General features: G+C 54.0%; 6 protein-coding genes across 6 annotated transcripts; 3 read left to right on the top strand and 3 right to left on the bottom strand.

Moving 5' to 3' along the window:
• Positions 1–934: 934 nt before the first annotated feature.
• Positions 935–2182, bottom strand: CCM_01161 (uncharacterized protein; the record flags this gene model as incomplete). The annotated part of the gene is made up of 1 exon (XM_006666318.1): positions 935–2182. The coding sequence occupies one exon, from the start codon at positions 2180–2182 to the stop codon at positions 935–937; it is 1248 nt and encodes a 415-aa protein (XP_006666381.1).
• A 353-nt stretch (positions 2183–2535) lies between these two features.
• CCM_01160 (WD repeat containing protein) lies at positions 2536–4127 on the top strand (the record flags this gene model as incomplete). Its single annotated transcript, XM_006666317.1, has 2 exons — positions 2536–3055; positions 3106–4127. The coding sequence occupies 2 exons, from the start codon at positions 2536–2538 to the stop codon at positions 4125–4127; spliced, it is 1542 nt and encodes a 513-aa protein (XP_006666380.1).
• A 160-nt stretch (positions 4128–4287) lies between these two features.
• On the bottom strand, positions 4288–4887 carry CCM_01159 (glucosamine 6-phosphate N-acetyltransferase, putative; the record flags this gene model as incomplete). The annotated part of the gene is made up of 2 exons (XM_006666316.1): positions 4288–4528; positions 4592–4887. 2 exons carry the CDS (start codon positions 4885–4887, stop codon positions 4288–4290), a joined length of 537 nt encoding a protein of 178 aa, XP_006666379.1.
• Positions 4888–5982: 1095 nt separating this feature from the next.
• Positions 5983–10601, top strand: CCM_01158 (UDP-glucose:sterol glycosyltransferase; the record flags this gene model as incomplete). Its single annotated transcript, XM_006666315.1, has 5 exons — positions 5983–6849; positions 7064–7501; positions 7551–9902; positions 9924–10289; positions 10341–10601. 5 exons carry the CDS (start codon positions 5983–5985, stop codon positions 10599–10601), a joined length of 4284 nt encoding a protein of 1427 aa, XP_006666378.1.
• Positions 10602–11131: 530 nt separating this feature from the next.
• On the bottom strand, positions 11132–11677 carry CCM_01157 (uncharacterized protein; the record flags this gene model as incomplete). Its single annotated transcript, XM_006666314.1, has 1 exon — positions 11132–11677. The coding sequence occupies one exon, from the start codon at positions 11675–11677 to the stop codon at positions 11132–11134; it is 546 nt and encodes a 181-aa protein (XP_006666377.1).
• A 2807-nt stretch (positions 11678–14484) lies between these two features.
• On the top strand, positions 14485–15156 carry CCM_01156 (NADH-ubiquinone oxidoreductase subunit GRIM-19, putative; the record flags this gene model as incomplete). Its single annotated transcript, XM_006666313.1, has 4 exons — positions 14485–14535; positions 14694–14800; positions 14880–15032; positions 15111–15156. 4 exons carry the CDS (start codon positions 14485–14487, stop codon positions 15154–15156), a joined length of 357 nt encoding a protein of 118 aa, XP_006666376.1.
• Positions 15157–16034: the final 878 nt, after the last annotated feature.

Genomic DNA, 16034 nt, shown 5'->3' with positions numbered 1-16034 from the left:
TAGCCGGTGTGAGTGGAATTGCAGCTGAACTGGGCTGAACGCCTTGCTGCCACGTTGGCTTCGACTCGGTACCTTTTAGCGCGCTGTTCGACCAATGGATGCGTCAGCCCTGCACACCAACCAGGCATTCTTCGCAAGGCTGGAAGGAGAAAAATGAAGCTTTGGATTGTGGTGGACTTGCTGGCGGTGGCCTCCACTAATAGCTAGGTCACAACTGCCAAGTCGACGGGTTCGGAAAAGTTCCTGGCCGAGTCACCTCAGCCAATCTTCGCCGGAAACGGATCGCAGCTTGGTTCTTGGGGTCATGAGCCCATTTTGGAGGCCTGATGGGCCAGACAAGCGGGGGCGTGGTCCGTATCCGAGTCTGCAGCTGGCGATAGTCAACTCGTTAGGTATCCAACTCGATACGCCTCGCCGCGCCATCGTGATCTCGGTGGAGCCTTTGTTGCCGTTTGAGATGCACTTGATCTCAATGACGACAAATTTATCATGTCTGCTCTCTTCTTTTCGCAGTATACTATTGCGGCCAGATCGTGCAGGACAGCTTCGGCGCGTCGGGGAGATGCTGGGAGGGCGGCTTCTCGCCACAATAATCCTCATCATCGACAAGATTGGTGCATGGCGCGGCGGTCAGCCATATTTCTGTAGTTACCGGAACACGAGCTTGAGCCTCATGTCGGAACATGCGAAGCTAGTGCAGGCGTCTCGGTGATGGAATCCAGTAGCACATGTTGCAAGTTTGCAGTAGTGAGGGAAGGCCGCCGATCGGCCGCCGATGATCCGCAATGCAACCAGTAAGCTTTTTGTAGAATGTAATTAATCGGACGTGTAATAATGTATACATGACTATCTTACAATGTTATGCAGCTAGAATACAAGATGGGAGTTATACATGCAGCCAGCTGCTATTATGGTACAGGTAATGCATCGCATCTCATACGCCATCTTGCCTTTCTTGTGCAATAGACGTTCGGATGTAGCGCTGCATATTTTCAAGCCTCTGCGACAGGCTCGCATCATATGGAGACGATTCCATCATGGCCATGACAAATGGGCCCTGCGCACCCCATGTGCAACCATGGAGATGGTCACGGATACTGGCCACGACCTCCATCGACTCTTCATTCGCATAGAGTCCAGACGAAAGCATCTCTTGGAGCACGCGCAGCGCCGCGTTGGAGTCGCCGAATCTGGTCCAGTAGAGCGATGCCAGTCGAGAGTAGAACGAGGTGGACACGCCGAGAACATAGGATGGCAGACCCAATTCCTTGACGCGCGGGAGGATTTTGAATGCGTATGGCGACGAGCGTTTGAACTTGTTGTCCAAGAGCGTCAGGCCATGGTAGATGAAGTGGGGGTACAAGCGCCCGTGGATATCCATCAGACGTCGATCAGGTTTGGATTCGGAAACAGCAGCAGGATCCTCCATCGGCTTGTCTTCCGCTGCCTTCGCCTTTCCCTTGGCGCCTGTCTTCTTTCCCTTCTTTTGCGTGGATACCGCGGTCTCTTGTACAATGCCAAGCCGTGCCGGTAGTGAAAAGACTTCGCGCTCCATCAAGTTCCAGAGCTCGGCGTCCGTGGTGCAGCTCTCCATGAGACGATCGACGCGCAGTCTCTCCTCCGACCGCGCTTGATCGTACATGGCTCTCTCGGCCCAGTTGGCCGCATCTGCTTCCTTGAGCTCCATGTAGGTGCTGGTCCCCTCTTCAGTCGCCGGCAGCTCAAACAGACCCAATGCTACTTGCGCTGCATTGCGCAGGGACGACGGGTAGCGGCTCAGAAACTTGTCGCGAAAGTCGGTCAGTCGTGCTTGGTCGACAATCGACCTGGCTTTTGTGTCAAATGGGCTGGCTCCGGTAGCTGCTGTGGATGCGGTTTGCTCCCATGTCGTGCTGAATGCCGTCTTCTTGCTGGCAACGGGCATTCTCCCCTGCGAAATCTCATCGAAGATGCCCTTGAAGATGTCGGCTTCTGAGGGAGTAATGGTTGACGGTTGGGAAGAAGGTTTCCCTGAGAAATCATCATGCTGCGGATCATCTTCCCATTCAAAGGGGATTGAATAGGTTGTCTTGCTCTGAGACGACGAGTGAGCTAATCGAGACACCCGCGCGAATGTTGCTCGGCGGAGGCCATGTTGAATTGTCCTCGTTTGGTAGAGGAATGGCAGCATACTGGGAGGCATGGCGCAATTATTCCGACGAAGCCTACTGTCCCCTTGTCATTCATTGCCTTCTTGCCTTCAACACCAAGGGGTAATTAGGTATGCGAGGCAGATTCGGCAAGTGGGCCACCAAAGAATTTTTGCCAACAGTGAGAACCTGCCCGTGACTTCGCGCCGAAAAGCACTTAACCAAGAGTGGGTCCTCCTGACACGCTACGCGACGCGCGACGCCATCTCGAATTCACTTTCAACTCACGTTTCCATCTCGCCAACCAAGAAAACGTTGCTTGGGTGTGAACTTTTGGGCCAATCGGCAACCCCTCACTCTTCTAAACTGTACATTATTTCTTTTGTTTTTCCTTGCAATTTCTAAAATGCCGATCAAAAAGGAGCCTACAGAGATGAGCGCCTTCGAGCGGAGGCGACTCGAGAACATCGCGGCAAACAAGGCCTTGCTCACTGATATATCAACCACCGCGCAAAAGGTCACTCCCCTGAAACCAGCACCAAAGGCGGCTCCTAAGAAGAGATCGCGCGCGGAAGCGGTCAAACGGGAGGCGGCACGGCCGACACGCATGAGTTCTCGCCTGGCGGGTATCGATGCTGATAATGACACGCTCAAGCGTAAGATGGAGGTGGAGGCAGAATATGAGGCGAGCAAGTCGCAGGCCAAGAAAATGAGGGTTGGTGATGATTTGAACCTCGGTGACATTGTCGTCGACGGCAAAAAGTACGGCGGCAGCGTTGCTGGGATCACAGGCATCTTTCGCGGCGCCGAACCGGGGGTGCGGACTTTTTCAGAGGACGACATTAAAGAGACTACAAATGCCGGGTTAAAGGATTTGCGTCTGCGCATGAGCTCGCTCAAGTTGTACGAGCATTGGCTTCCGAACGGTAGGCTTCGCACGCAGCAGAAGCGAGTTTTGTACTTACTGGTGTCGCAGATATCAAGATTACACCACAGCGTGTCTACGCCATGGGCTTTCACCCAATCGAGGATAAGCCAATCATCTTCGCTGGCGACAAAGAAGGGGCCATGGGAGTTTTCGACGGGTCTCAAATTGCGCCAGAAGTGGACGACGATGAGGATGCCGACGTGGGCGATCCAGTCATTTCCGCATTCAAAACACATGCGAGGACCATTACATCATTTGTATTTTCTCATACCGACGCCAATGCCGTCTTCTCTTCGTCCTATGACTCGTCAATACGCAAAATGGATCTGGAAAAGGGTATCTCAACACAAATCTTTGCTCCTCAGGACCCCGACGAGGACATGCCTCTCTCCGCACTCGATGTGGCCGCGTCCGAGCCCAACATGCTCTACTTTTCCACCCTAGACGGCAGCGTTGGCCGCTACGACATCAGGGCCCCCAGATCCGAAGAGATATGGACCTTATCGGAACAAAAAATTGGTGGTTTTTCGCTTCACCCCTTGCAGCCGCATTTGCTCGCCACCGCCTCGCTGGATCGAACGGTTAAGATTTGGGATCTCCGCAAGGTCACTGGCAAGGGCGATTTGCGGCATCCTGCTCTACTAGGAGAGCACGCTTCCAGGCTTTCCGTCTCGCATGCGTCCTGGAGTGCAGGAGGACAGCTTGCCACATCCTCATACGACGACACGATTAAAATATACAACTTTGCCGACGCTGGCAAATGGTCTCCTGGTCAAGATATTGACGGGTCGAAGCTGGAACCAGCTCAGATCATAAAACATAACAATCAGACGGGACGGTGGGTAACGATTCTCAAGCCGCAATGGCAGCTCCGACCCAAGGACGGCCACCAGAAGTTTGCCATCGGAAACATGAATCGCTTTGTCGACATCTTCGCGGCTGACGGCAGCCAACTGGCACAGCTGGGGGGAGATGGGATCACAGCGGTCCCAGCGGTGGCGCATTGTCACCCAAGCATGGACTGGGTGGCAGGAGGCAATGGTAGTGGAAAGCTGTGTCTGTGGACGTGATGAACAGTTGTCGGCAGCATTCATGTCATGTACCTTTATGTTTTAACGGTGGGACCAAGTCATTTTGATAACAAAGGGGCACCTGGCTATACGTATATACACTTTGTTTTCCCGCGCTCCTGAATAGACGAGAGCTGTTGCACGAAATATAACGTCATGTTCATTGCGGCGCCGTTTTCCCTCTGACGTGGTTGACCATTTCCAAGCCAGAGCCTTCGTAGCCGCATTTCTTGTAAAAGTCTTGGTTCTTCTCGCTGCAGTTGAGTATTGTCTTGCAGCAGCCGGCGTTGTCAGCGACAGAGTTGAGCGCATTCATGAGCAGCCGGCCCAAGCCTTTGCTCTGGTGGTCCTTGGCGATGCAGATTTCTTCAATGTGGCCGACGGTACAGCGATTGTGAATACTGCCAGACTTGTTAGTATTGTTTCAGTTCGTTTTGAGTATATAATGTGTGTAGCTCTCTCACAATTTCTTTTCGGCGAGAACCAAGCCAGTGCCGACGATATGACCAGCGTGCTCAACAACGAGGTAGTAGTACGGTCCTTTGCCGCCGGTGTCCAGTTCGTCGTAGCGCTCGTGGAACTGGGGCTCGGTCATGTCTCCCATCCATGTCAGGTCCCGCAGACACTCGATGAAGCCCTTGGCATAATCGCCCTTTTGGAGGGGACGGATCTCATAGCCTGCCGGAAAGGCCGATGCCGCGTCAGGGCCGATGAGAGAGGCGGGGAAGAGCGGAGTGTTGGTGCTGGTGGTGGCAGCCATCGTGATGGTGCGGTGTATGAATCTCGTGTAAATCAAAATGTGATGCCAAGGTGTGATTTATGCAGCCATGTACATGAAGAAAGCAGGTTGGGCTGACTGGATGGGTGTCGTGGCAGGGAAGGGCTGCATCATGTTGTGGTTAGCCTGCCGCGTGTAGGGCGTGGGTTGGTCGGGGGAGTTCGGCGGGTTTGCCGCGAATGGAGGAAGAGCTGCAGCTGTGTAGTTAGTTATATCCACATTTTCCATAGGATTATTAGGATCAATTTGGTACTGAATTTCTTTTTTACAGAAACGGCATATGGTTATTTAACGAATGCAGTCTCTCGCTTAAAGCCCGCTGTACTAGGTGGGACATGGAAGGGAGGTTTTACATTATGTTACGTCACAAAAGAACTTTCAAAGAAAACATCATCCAGGCATCAAAAGCATAATCATGGCTTGTTGTGCCACCCCTTTGTGTAGTGACTGACTGCTGGTCAGTCAAGATGTCACATGGAAGAGATGACAGAGTCACCAGGGCGATATATAGGCCTACCACTGTCAAATTTTAGTGGGAGGCTGCAGCCAGCAGATCTGCCCTGTCCCTGTCGCCTGTTTTAGTGGGCCATGGATGCCTACTAGGCATGACAGCGGGCCTAGTTAGAAGCCTAGAACCGAAATCGCACCACAAAAAAGAGGTCACTGTGCATTTCTCAACAACTTCACGTACTGGTACAGCAACGAATGATTGGCAATTTTGTGCGACTAGAAAATACAAAAATAACACCCATGCATCCTTACTCGGAACAGCCTTGCACGTCAGGCACAGCAGCAGCGGGCGCTGCCTAAAGAGCCACCAGCCAGCCAATCAGCGCTGCACCTATTCGGCCAGCACTATCCACATGCCCGATGCCGCCAGACCCAAATTCGTCACAAGAGCTCTCCATCGTATCGTGGACCGCCAGGTCGTCATCCCATGAGCCCTCCGCCCCCGCCGCGTTTTCTGATATATCTTTGTCCTTCATCTTCATACACGCATCTCGCTGCACGCGTCAACCTTGACTACCCACTGGCGTGACACTCGCCCTGCCTCTTCTCCCCTTGGTGGTGCCCCCCATGTACCCAGGCAGCACCTTGCTTCAACCGACCGCCCCAACATCGCCTACGGATAAGCTCGCCGCCACGAAACCCACTCAACATAGACCCGGACGCCCAATTTTCGATCGCCGCCTACTCTCTCCTCCCTCGATATCATATTCAATAATAGTAATGGCCTCGTCACCTCCCGCGTCGGTCTCGGGTGGCCTGGACCACGGCACAAGGCACCGCAGTACGATGCGTAGAAAAGCACCTCCTAGCCTGTCGTCGTCCACGCCCGATCTTCCAGAGCCGTTGCAGGATAGCGATGATTCAGCGGACGAGGCACACCCCCAAGTCATGGCGACACCAATGTCCGTTAATATGAACCAAAGCATAATTGGTCTCATTGCTGCGGCAGGCTCCCGTGTCGACTTCCACACACGCTTCGACGGCAACAGCAGCGACGAGGACGACACCAAGGATTCTGTTTCCAGTCCTCCCAACATCTCGCAAACAACAGTACTGCGCCCGATAAAGAAGCACCAAAAGTCGCCTTCCAAACACAGACTGCTCAAGTCATTCGCCACCCTACCGAGGCTCAGGCCCAAATCCAAGCACGAACCCAGCAGCCTATCCCATGCAGGGCCCTCAACCGACGACCCCAGCCAGTCCAGTGACACCAGCGACACACAAGCGTTGACTCCTACCGAAACGACAGCTCCCACCGCTCGCCGACCCTCTGTCATGAGTCGCATGCTCCAGGCCAGAGCAGAAATGTCAAGTCGACCCAGCTTCGATATGGAACGTAAATCCGCCGATTTGCGCCCATCGGAAGAGGATGACGAGGCAACTCCGCTGGCTCGTCGTCTAATGGAGATCTTCGATTTCAGTGAGCCTGAGCAAGTAATAGAGGGTACTGCAGTCGCTTAATCATCCGTGCCGGCAACGTACTAACACGAAACAGAATATCCCTGCTGGCTGTTACAAAGCGTCCTGTTACAAGGCTTCTTGTACATTACCTCGAAACATATTTGTTTTTATGCTTATCTACCGAAGAAAGAGGTATACCAACACTCGCATGGCCATCTCCACATCCGAATACTAACATCTCTAACAGCACATTGTGGCCAAGTCCGGCTACCTGTCTAAAAGCGGCAAACGCAACCCCAAATATAATCGATACTGGTTCCGTCTAAAAGGCGATGTCCTGTCATACTATCGCGATGCGACCAATCTTTACTTTCCTCATGGCCAGGTTGATCTCAGGTTCGGTATCTCGGCCAGTGTCACTGACACGGACAAGGATGGGCTGCACTTCGAAGTCGTCACCAATCAGCGCACTTACAACTTCAGAGCCGATAGCGCCCCCAGTGCCAAAGAATGGGTCAAAAGTCTTCAGAGAGTCATATTCAGGAGTCATAATGACGGCGACAGCGTCAAGATCTCACTACCCATTGAGAACATCATCGACGTTGAAGACATCCAAATGGTCGAATTTTCCGATACCTGCAAGATTCGCGTCATTGACAATGACGAAACTTATGCAATTGATGAGGTAAGTTTTCCCTTTCCCACATGATCAAGCCTGTATGCTCATCTTTCAGTACTTCTTTTCGTTCTTTTCGTTTGGTCAAGAAGCCATCAATGTCCTGAAAGTTCTTGTCGAGGATTCTGCCGCCAAAAAGCAGCGAGGAAGAGATAAACAAATTGCTGGCACCTCTTCTCAAACGCAAGCAGGCTTGGATAAGATCTATACTGGCAAAGTGCGGGATACTGTCAAGGCGACTCTCTCCCCGCTTTCACCGGGTCGCTCGAGAGCCGCAAGCCCGCGTGGAAGTGTCGAAATTTCATCCAGAACTAGCAGGGATGGGTTTGGAGGCATTGAAAGATCTAGCCTTGACCACCAAAGACCGCTCACGAGCCCTCTCAACGACCGCAGCCCACGCAGAAGCTTCAGTAGCTCAAGGCCGCGCAGCCGACACTCCGACGGAGGCAAGACTCCGAGGACGAGATTCTTCACCTCGGATTCCAATTTGCAATCTGAAAAGTCGTCAATTTATGATCCAAGCTTCTCCAGTATGACTGCATCTGGAGCTGAAGATCCTTCCGCCAGTCAGATTCTGCATGGCAGCGATGCATTTCAACGACCTACCATTATGCGCTCGCAGCCGACCGATCAGGAACAGCCGAGCAGCCTGAGCCAGACCCAGATTTTGCATCCCGGGAGTGACGCTACCTTCCACCCCGCCCGCCACGCCGCAACAACCGGGCATTTGGATCAGCTGCGTCAAGAGCATGAGCAAGAGAGCCGTGATGAGGAGCGACCCCTCACACCCAGCCTTCAAAGCATCACGAAAATGGGCACCTACCCCCTGCAGAGGGCTGGTGCCTTTGCGGACTACTTGAACAAGACGAGCAAACGCATGAGTTCACTGTTAGCCACTGAATCTATGGGCTATGTGGAGAAGGTGTCAGGCATGTGGAAAGGCGGCGGAAAGCACTATGATGAGCCCGCCGGCCTCCGCGCCGATGACGACGACCTTGAAGAAGATTCGGATGGGAAAGTCCAAACCTCCATGGACCGGTTCCGGGCACACTTTGCCTTGCCTGATACGGAAAGGCTTCAGGCCACATACTTTGGTTACATCCTGCGCGTTTTGCCTCTGTACGGCAAGATCTACATCAGCGATAAGTCCTTTTGCTTTCGAAGCCTACTTCCTGGGACCCGCACCAAGTTGATTCTCCCACTTAAGGATATCGAGACTGTTCACAAAGAAAAGGGCTTCCGTTTCGGCTATTCCGGCCTTGTCCTCGTTATTCGAGGGCACGAGGAGCTGTTCTTTGAGTTCAGGCAGAGTGACGTCCGTGATGATTGTGCTGTCACCATGCTGCAAGACTTGGAGGCACATCGTTTCTTGGAAGGCTCCGACTCACACGCTGACGATGCTCCGGAGGACGATGAATACATTGCTGAAAGAGATGCCTTGAAGAGGGCTCGACAGGAAGAGTATCCCGAGCATGAGCTAGAACTACCCCATGACGTATCAAGCATACCCAACGCACCGACAATCCTGCTTGAGGATACAGATGCGTCATTCCTGAGCTTCAAACCGTCTACTCCTCTGAAGATTACATGCTTGACAATTGGATCAAGAGGCGACGTCCAGCCATACATTGCCCTCTGTAAGGGCCTGCTGGCAGAGGGACACAAGCCGCGCATTGCGACTCATGCTGAGTTCCAGGGCTGGGTTGAGTCACATGGCATTGAGTTTGCCAAGGTCGAAGGAGACCCCGCCGAGCTCATGCGGCTATGTATCGAAAATGGTACTTTTACCCTCGCATTCTTGCGAGAGGCCAACTCGACCTTCCGAGGCTGGTTGGATGAGCTTCTCGACTCTGCTTACACGGCCTGCGAAGGCTCTGATCTTCTAATCGAGTCACCTTCGGCCATGGCAGGAATACACATTGCGGAGAAGCTTGGGATCCCATACTTTCGAGCATTTACAATGCCGTGGACTCGTACGCGTGCCTATCCTCATGCCTTCATTATGCCTGAGCATAAGATGGGTGGTGCGTACAATTACATGACCTACGTCATGTTTGACAACATCTTCTGGAAGGCCACCGCTCAGCAAGTCAACCGGTGGAGAAATAAGACACTTGGTCTCCCGAATACCAGCTTGGAAAAAATGCAGCCGAACAAGGTTCCCTTCCTGTACAACTTCAGTCCTTGCGTTGTCGCACCGCCGCTGGATTTCTCAGACTGGATCAGAATCACGGGATACTGGTTCTTGGATGAGGGAGACAATTATACACCTCCAAAAGAGCTTGCCGATTTTATTCAAAAAGCGCGAGATGATGGCAAGAAGCTGGTGTATGTCGGCTTCGGGTCCATTATTGTCAACGACCCCGCCAAGATGACTCGGGAAGTCATTGACGCAGTTTTGAAAGCGGACGTGAGATGCATTTTATCCAAGGGATGGTCGGACCGTATTTCGTCCAAGGAAGACCCCAACAAGAAACGGCCTGACGAACCTGAAATGCCACCCGAGATTCACGTCATCAAATCCGCCCCTCACGACTGGCTGTTCAAGCAGATTGATGCTGCAGCACACCATGGCGGCTCTGGTACCACTGGTGCAAGCTTGAGAGCAGGTCTTCCGACCATTATCCGGCCATTCTTCGGCGACCAGTACTTTTTCGGCAGCCGCGTTGAGGATCTTGGGGTTGGTGTGTGGGTGAAGAAATGGGGTACCAACAGCTTTGGTAGGGCACTTTGGGAGGTGACCCGGAACGAGCGAATGATTATCAAGGCCAGGGTGCTTGGCGAGCAAATCCGAAAGGTAAGCACCATGAGATCCGGTATATGGAATGAGGAACTAACAGGCACTTAGGACCATGGCGTTGATATGGCGATTCAATCGATTTACCGTGACATGGAGTATGCCACAAGTTTGATCAAACGTAAGGCAGGCAAGAATGGGCAGCCAGAGCCTGACGAGGACGATGAGGAGACGGAAGAGAGTTGGACGTTTGTAGGGGGGGACGAGCCCGATCCCGACATGGTGACCAAGAAGCTCAGCGAGGGGCTCGAGAACTTGGCCTTTGAAAGGGACAGGGCTCTCAGAGACGTCGCCGTATCCAGCGGCGCATGAGGTGATTTCTTTACGACTAATATGATTTCCTGACGTCTTGTTCGATCATCTGTTTTGGTTTAGCATGTGGGTACGAGTATGGATTATAATGGCGACGACGAAAGAGACGGATCATTTCCTTTGGCCTAGACTATCACACTGCGTATAAGATAGACATACATGATAGAATTAACAGTATTGTTTCTTCAGGCGAAGGGGATGGGGCTTTCAATTGATGGATGTCTACGTAGAAGGCCGTGACTCTGAATCCGCTCGCTAACTATGCTGAATACCAACCAAGACAGAGAAAATGAAGTACAGGGAAAAAATCAAGCGCCTGATGTGCAGAAAACCAAACATGAGGGATGACCGGTGGGAATTACGCCGACAAACCAGACTGGATGCCCGTGTCAAAACGAGCACAAGGCTCAACCTGTGTCGCCGCCCCTATCGCCAGGCGTCGCTGCATCTGCATCTGCTTCCACTCAAAACTCGACGGCAGCATATGTGGAAGCACAAACAATCCCGCCCTCGTCTTCTTCAGGGGCCTCTTATTCGCCACGGCCTCCCACAGATCCACAAACGCATCCTCCATGCCGTCCCCTCTGGGGTCCCCGATCCTGATACAAGACGCGTCCCTCGCCATCTGTAATCACCTGGCCGCTCGCATCCCTCACCTCTTCCTTGAGCAGGGGGAAAAACTCGGCCCAGTGAAACCAGGGACTGGTGGCGAGCACGTCGCGCCACACGCCGTCGGCGTGGGCCACGACGGCGTCGTCCCAGCGCGGCGTCAGGCCCAGGCAGTCGCGGTACCAGTCGAGCATGCCCATCATGTCGGCGCGCCACCAGCCGCCGACGAGGGTGCCGCCGGGCAGCACCTCCTGGCGGGCCTCGACCCAGCGCGCGAGCGCCGGCCAGAACTGCGTCTGCAGCAGCACGAGCTTGTGCGCGCGCGTGACGCCGCGCTCGTTGACGCCAAAGGAGAAGACGCGGTCGGACTGGGCGGCGTACGCCCAGTCGAGGTCGCGGTGAGCGGTGTCGCCGTCGAGGGGCGACTTGTGCGACGGGTAGGGGATCTGGTAGTGTCGCGAGTACATGGCCCTTGTTGCTTTGAGTGTGTGTTAATGGGATTTGGAGGACGAGTTGCGGAAGCGTTGGCCGGTTGCGAGAGGATCCATATGCGCACTTCTGTTTTGTTGCCCCCCCGTGTCTAGAACCACTTCGGATACCCGTCGTGTTGGTGTATAATCATGCATATATGTCTGTCTCAGAGCGGGTTGGTGGTACAGGACAAAAAAGGCCAGCTGCTGCCTGATATAAGTCGGTGTGAGAAGGCGCCGACGCCGCCCGTGTAAGTGAAAGGGGTCGGTGCGAGGCTGATTGACCCAGCAAACGACAGCAGAGAAAAGGGGTGGCCTTTGCGTATTCAGTCCAGGTATGACGGCGTTATACAAATACTCTTGGGCCAAACGTTCAAGGTTAGGACGGAGGGCGGAGCTGCGTTGGGCGGCAATCCGTCGTCTTATAAGGTTCTGGGGTGAAGGGGGGGGGGCAGATTGTGCGAGTCAACAAAGCAGCCAGCACACGAGCCATGTCCTCTGAATAAGAGTCACCGGCCCGAGAAAACGGAGGAAGAACAAGCGGGTGCAGCTTATCAAACATATTACCACAATGCAAAGGCGTCGTCTTTCGGAGCGGGCGGGCTTTTAGAGTGCAAACTATTATCACAGACGACATATCGGGGGGGCCACTAGCCGGAAAGCTACTCGAGGGCAAACATGTGAGAAGAAGCCCAAAAACTTTTTTTCAAGCTATCAATTTGGACAAGAGGAGACAAGAGAGATTTGACAGGGGTTTTGGGCTCCCCCCATCTCGTCTTTTCTTTCAGCCACAAAACAATCCTAGTCACAGCGGGCGTGCCGCCAGCTCGGGCATTCACGCACAAAAAGATGCAGCTTTCACACACACACACACACTCACAGCACCTAGCTAACTAGCGGGCTTGCCCAACTAACTAGTTGGGTGGTGGGATTGACGCGCGCGGTCGGGGATCACCAACCTGCCATGAGTCGGGTCTAAGCCGAAACGAGCCCCCCTTCCCCCCCGTCGCGCGCGGCCGGCCTGTCAGCGGCTTGCGCCGCCGGTTTCCGGTCACGTCACCGGTTGTCGGCGATAAAGGGCACCTTGGCTCGCGATGGATCGGTATATGCCATGCCGCCCGCGGTGCGAGCCCTTGAAGACGGCTCGTCTTGCCAAATGATCTAGTATACGAAAAGACGGCATCAACAGGCCAAGGAGCAAGGAGGCATGCAAGAAAGCTTCACTGGGTGGTGGGGGTGGCCTTTTGATGCCCCCCGTCGTTGCAGCGGGCGTTGGCTGTAGCGGCTTTTCAAGGCAAAAGCGACAAAAACGGCGAGTTCGTTGCAGGTCGAAGCCCTTTCCCGATGACATGTCACGCCAGCTCAATATGAGAGGCGAAACGTATAGCATTCAGCTCGCCAAAGTACACAAACCTCGGGCCTTTCTTGCAGCTGGTCAGCCAGGGGCCAATGATTTTTTCTGACTCGTTTCTTTGACAACTCACCGCCCGTCGGATTCTCAATAATACCAGTTGTATTCGACCCGGTTCCGTCAGTGTCAGGACACACACTGGCATGCTTTTCTTGCTCCCATCGGCATATCAACCAGAGCATACCACTTTCGCCCCTCCCTCATGAATTGGAGACAGGACGCCTTTTTTGGAGGTGAATGGGGGCAAGGTATCCGTGGTGTTATTACAGTCTACATATATACACAGAGTACACGGTCGGCTCATGATGTTACCATCTTCTCCAAGCCGGACACGTACATGACCTCTATTAACACCTCTCTCTACTTGCCTCTCGCTCTGCAATTACTCCTCTTTCAGGGTTTCTACGCCAAATTCAACTTTACAAAACGTATAATACTAGCCATGCCTGCCGTATCTAGGTCCTCTATCTGGCGTCGCATCTGCACATGCTCGACCACCAATGTAGCCATGCCACCCTTGGACGTTCGAATGTGGCCGCACAGGCCTTGCCTTTCTCCAAAACCTGGGCGTTCCTTTGGCGGGGGTCGATAAAAAGGTTCGAGTCGGCTTAACAATGTTGAGGCTCAGGTATATAGTATTAGTGGCTTAATAGTAGTGTCGTGTGCTAACTAGTTAGCGGGCTGGCGCTGTGTGTTTTCTTGTAGCGAATCGCAGCCGCCCTCCCGACAGAATCAACCGTCTTTGGGCTGGAATCGCACCCAACCTGAGCTTCCGATAGATTGAGCCGCTGAATAATCACAGGATACAAAATTACGGACGATAAAACAGTACATGAAGGGAAATAAGAATGGAAAGGTCATAGCTATCCGTTACATTCATTCGCAGTTCTATTTCCAATTGACTCATTTCAGCGCGCCTTCTTTTTCACGTATTCGTACCCAAATACAATGTCTGATGTGCTGCAGCTATCGCACTGCTAGAAGGAGTAGTCGTACCCACGTAATTAAATTCGTCTTTCAAATAAACACGTCCAAATCGATTCAACTTCCAATGAATATAATTGAATAAACTAAATTCGCCCGTAAAGAAAGCCTCGTTATATCCATTGCCTTGATCCCAGTCAACCGGCTTCCCGATCTTGCTTATGTAATATTCCACTTGGCCAATCGCCAGGCACGCAAAACAATCGCCTCAGCAGAGCTCCTCCACCGGCCATTCAACCACACGAAGCCGACGACATCGATTGACCGTCCGGCGCGCCCGTCGCTCGATCCGAACCGGTTTCTTCACTACCCCCGCGAACCACGACGACCATCTCCCGTCCCGATTGCCCCCGTGCGTCGCCCAATTACCGACTTGACCTCCCGTCGAACGATCAGAAAACCGCCCACCATGGCCCAAGATATGCCCCCCAAGGGCGGCTACCAGCCCGTCCAGTACAAGGTGTGTGCTCACAGCAGGATTGGACGCGCGTGTTTCTGCCATTGGGGTCCTCGCGGCGCCCAAATGCCCGCAGCGGACGACCATTGGCTCATGCAGCGCATCCCGACGCTCGCCTTTCTTGACATGATGTCGACGGCGGCTGACACCATCTCTCACAGCGCAACCTGCCTGCCCGCGGCTTCCGCCCCGGAACTCTGCTTATCGGCATGGGCATCGTCATGAGCTACGGCTGGTATAAGCTCTTCCACGGCATCCGCGAAGCCAAGTACGTTGCGCCCCCTCACCGAACCACCCCCGACTCGTGAACCGCATAAGAATCAATGGCTAACATGTCCCTCCTGCAGCGAGCTGGCCCGTGAAAAGATGTGGGCTCGCATCAACCTGATTCCCCTGCTCCAGGCCGAGGAGGACCGCGACCAGGTCCGCAGATACTGGGCCGACCAGAAGCGCGAAAAGGAGCTGCTCGGTGACAACACAAAGGTCTACCACAACGACCGGTGCGTGTATAATCAACTGAGTTGTGGCTTTAAAGGCCACATCATGCTACGTCTGGGCCGTCTACTGACATTTTGCAGCTTCGTGAGACCAACTCTCGCCGTCGCGCCTGTCCCCTCCAAATAAAGAGAGTCATCTTGAACAGGGTGATGTCCACCAAAAGACTCCTTTGTGTAAATATATCACGTCGTGCGTCTATGCTCAGAAAGAGCATACGCAGCGGGAACGAGACGAGATCTCTTGGTCTGTAGGGAAGCCGGAGCGAGGGAAGTGTACAATGACGAGAATTCAACCACCAATTACCACGTCTCTATCAAATTCGTAATTTTCCGCAAAGCCGCAAGACTATGGAATGTGCAATGCTGTGCTGAAATGAAACCAACCAACAAAACATCTAGCAGACTAACCGACAGAACCCCAGCAAAAGCTACTATCCACCAGCAGCACCACATCACCTCACCCACCCTCGCGCAAACTCACGCCTTGACACCAACCTCCCTCTCCGTCCACTCCCACAGCTCCCTCGCCAGCTCGTCATCCCAGCACCGCGCATCCCCCGCATTCGGGACCCTCACCGGCTCAAAAAACGCCACGCCGTCCATCGCCGCAGCCTCGGCCACATCCGTCCCCGTCGCCGCCCAGACGGTATTATAGCATCCCTGGCGGGCCGTCATCAGCCCGCCCGGGTTCGTCACGTACACGAGCATGCGCTCCCAGAAGCCCAAGCCCGTGACCAGCCCCGTCTTGACGACGCCCGGGTGCACGCAGACGCTCGTGACGGCGGGACAGCGGCGCGCCAGCTCGCGCGCCGTCAGGATGCCCGCGAGCTTGGACTGGCCGTAGCGCGCCCACGTGCCGGCGGCGAAGCGGCCGGCCTGGGTGGTGCGCACCGTGGCCAGGTCCACGCCGGCCGGCGGGTGCGCGGCGTACGCCAGCGACGTGACGGCCACGAAGCGCGCGCCGCGCGTCGCCCGCAGCGACGGCAGCAGCCGCAGCAGCAGCGC

The sequence above is a fragment of the Cordyceps militaris genome (genome assembly GCF_000225605.1).
Source record: "Cordyceps militaris CM01 unplaced genomic scaffold CCM_S00001, whole genome shotgun sequence".
NCBI lineage: Eukaryota > Fungi > Ascomycota > Sordariomycetes > Hypocreales > Cordycipitaceae > Cordyceps > Cordyceps militaris.
Note: the sequence above shows the minus strand (reverse complement) of the source record. Positions and strands in the feature narration are given on the sequence as shown.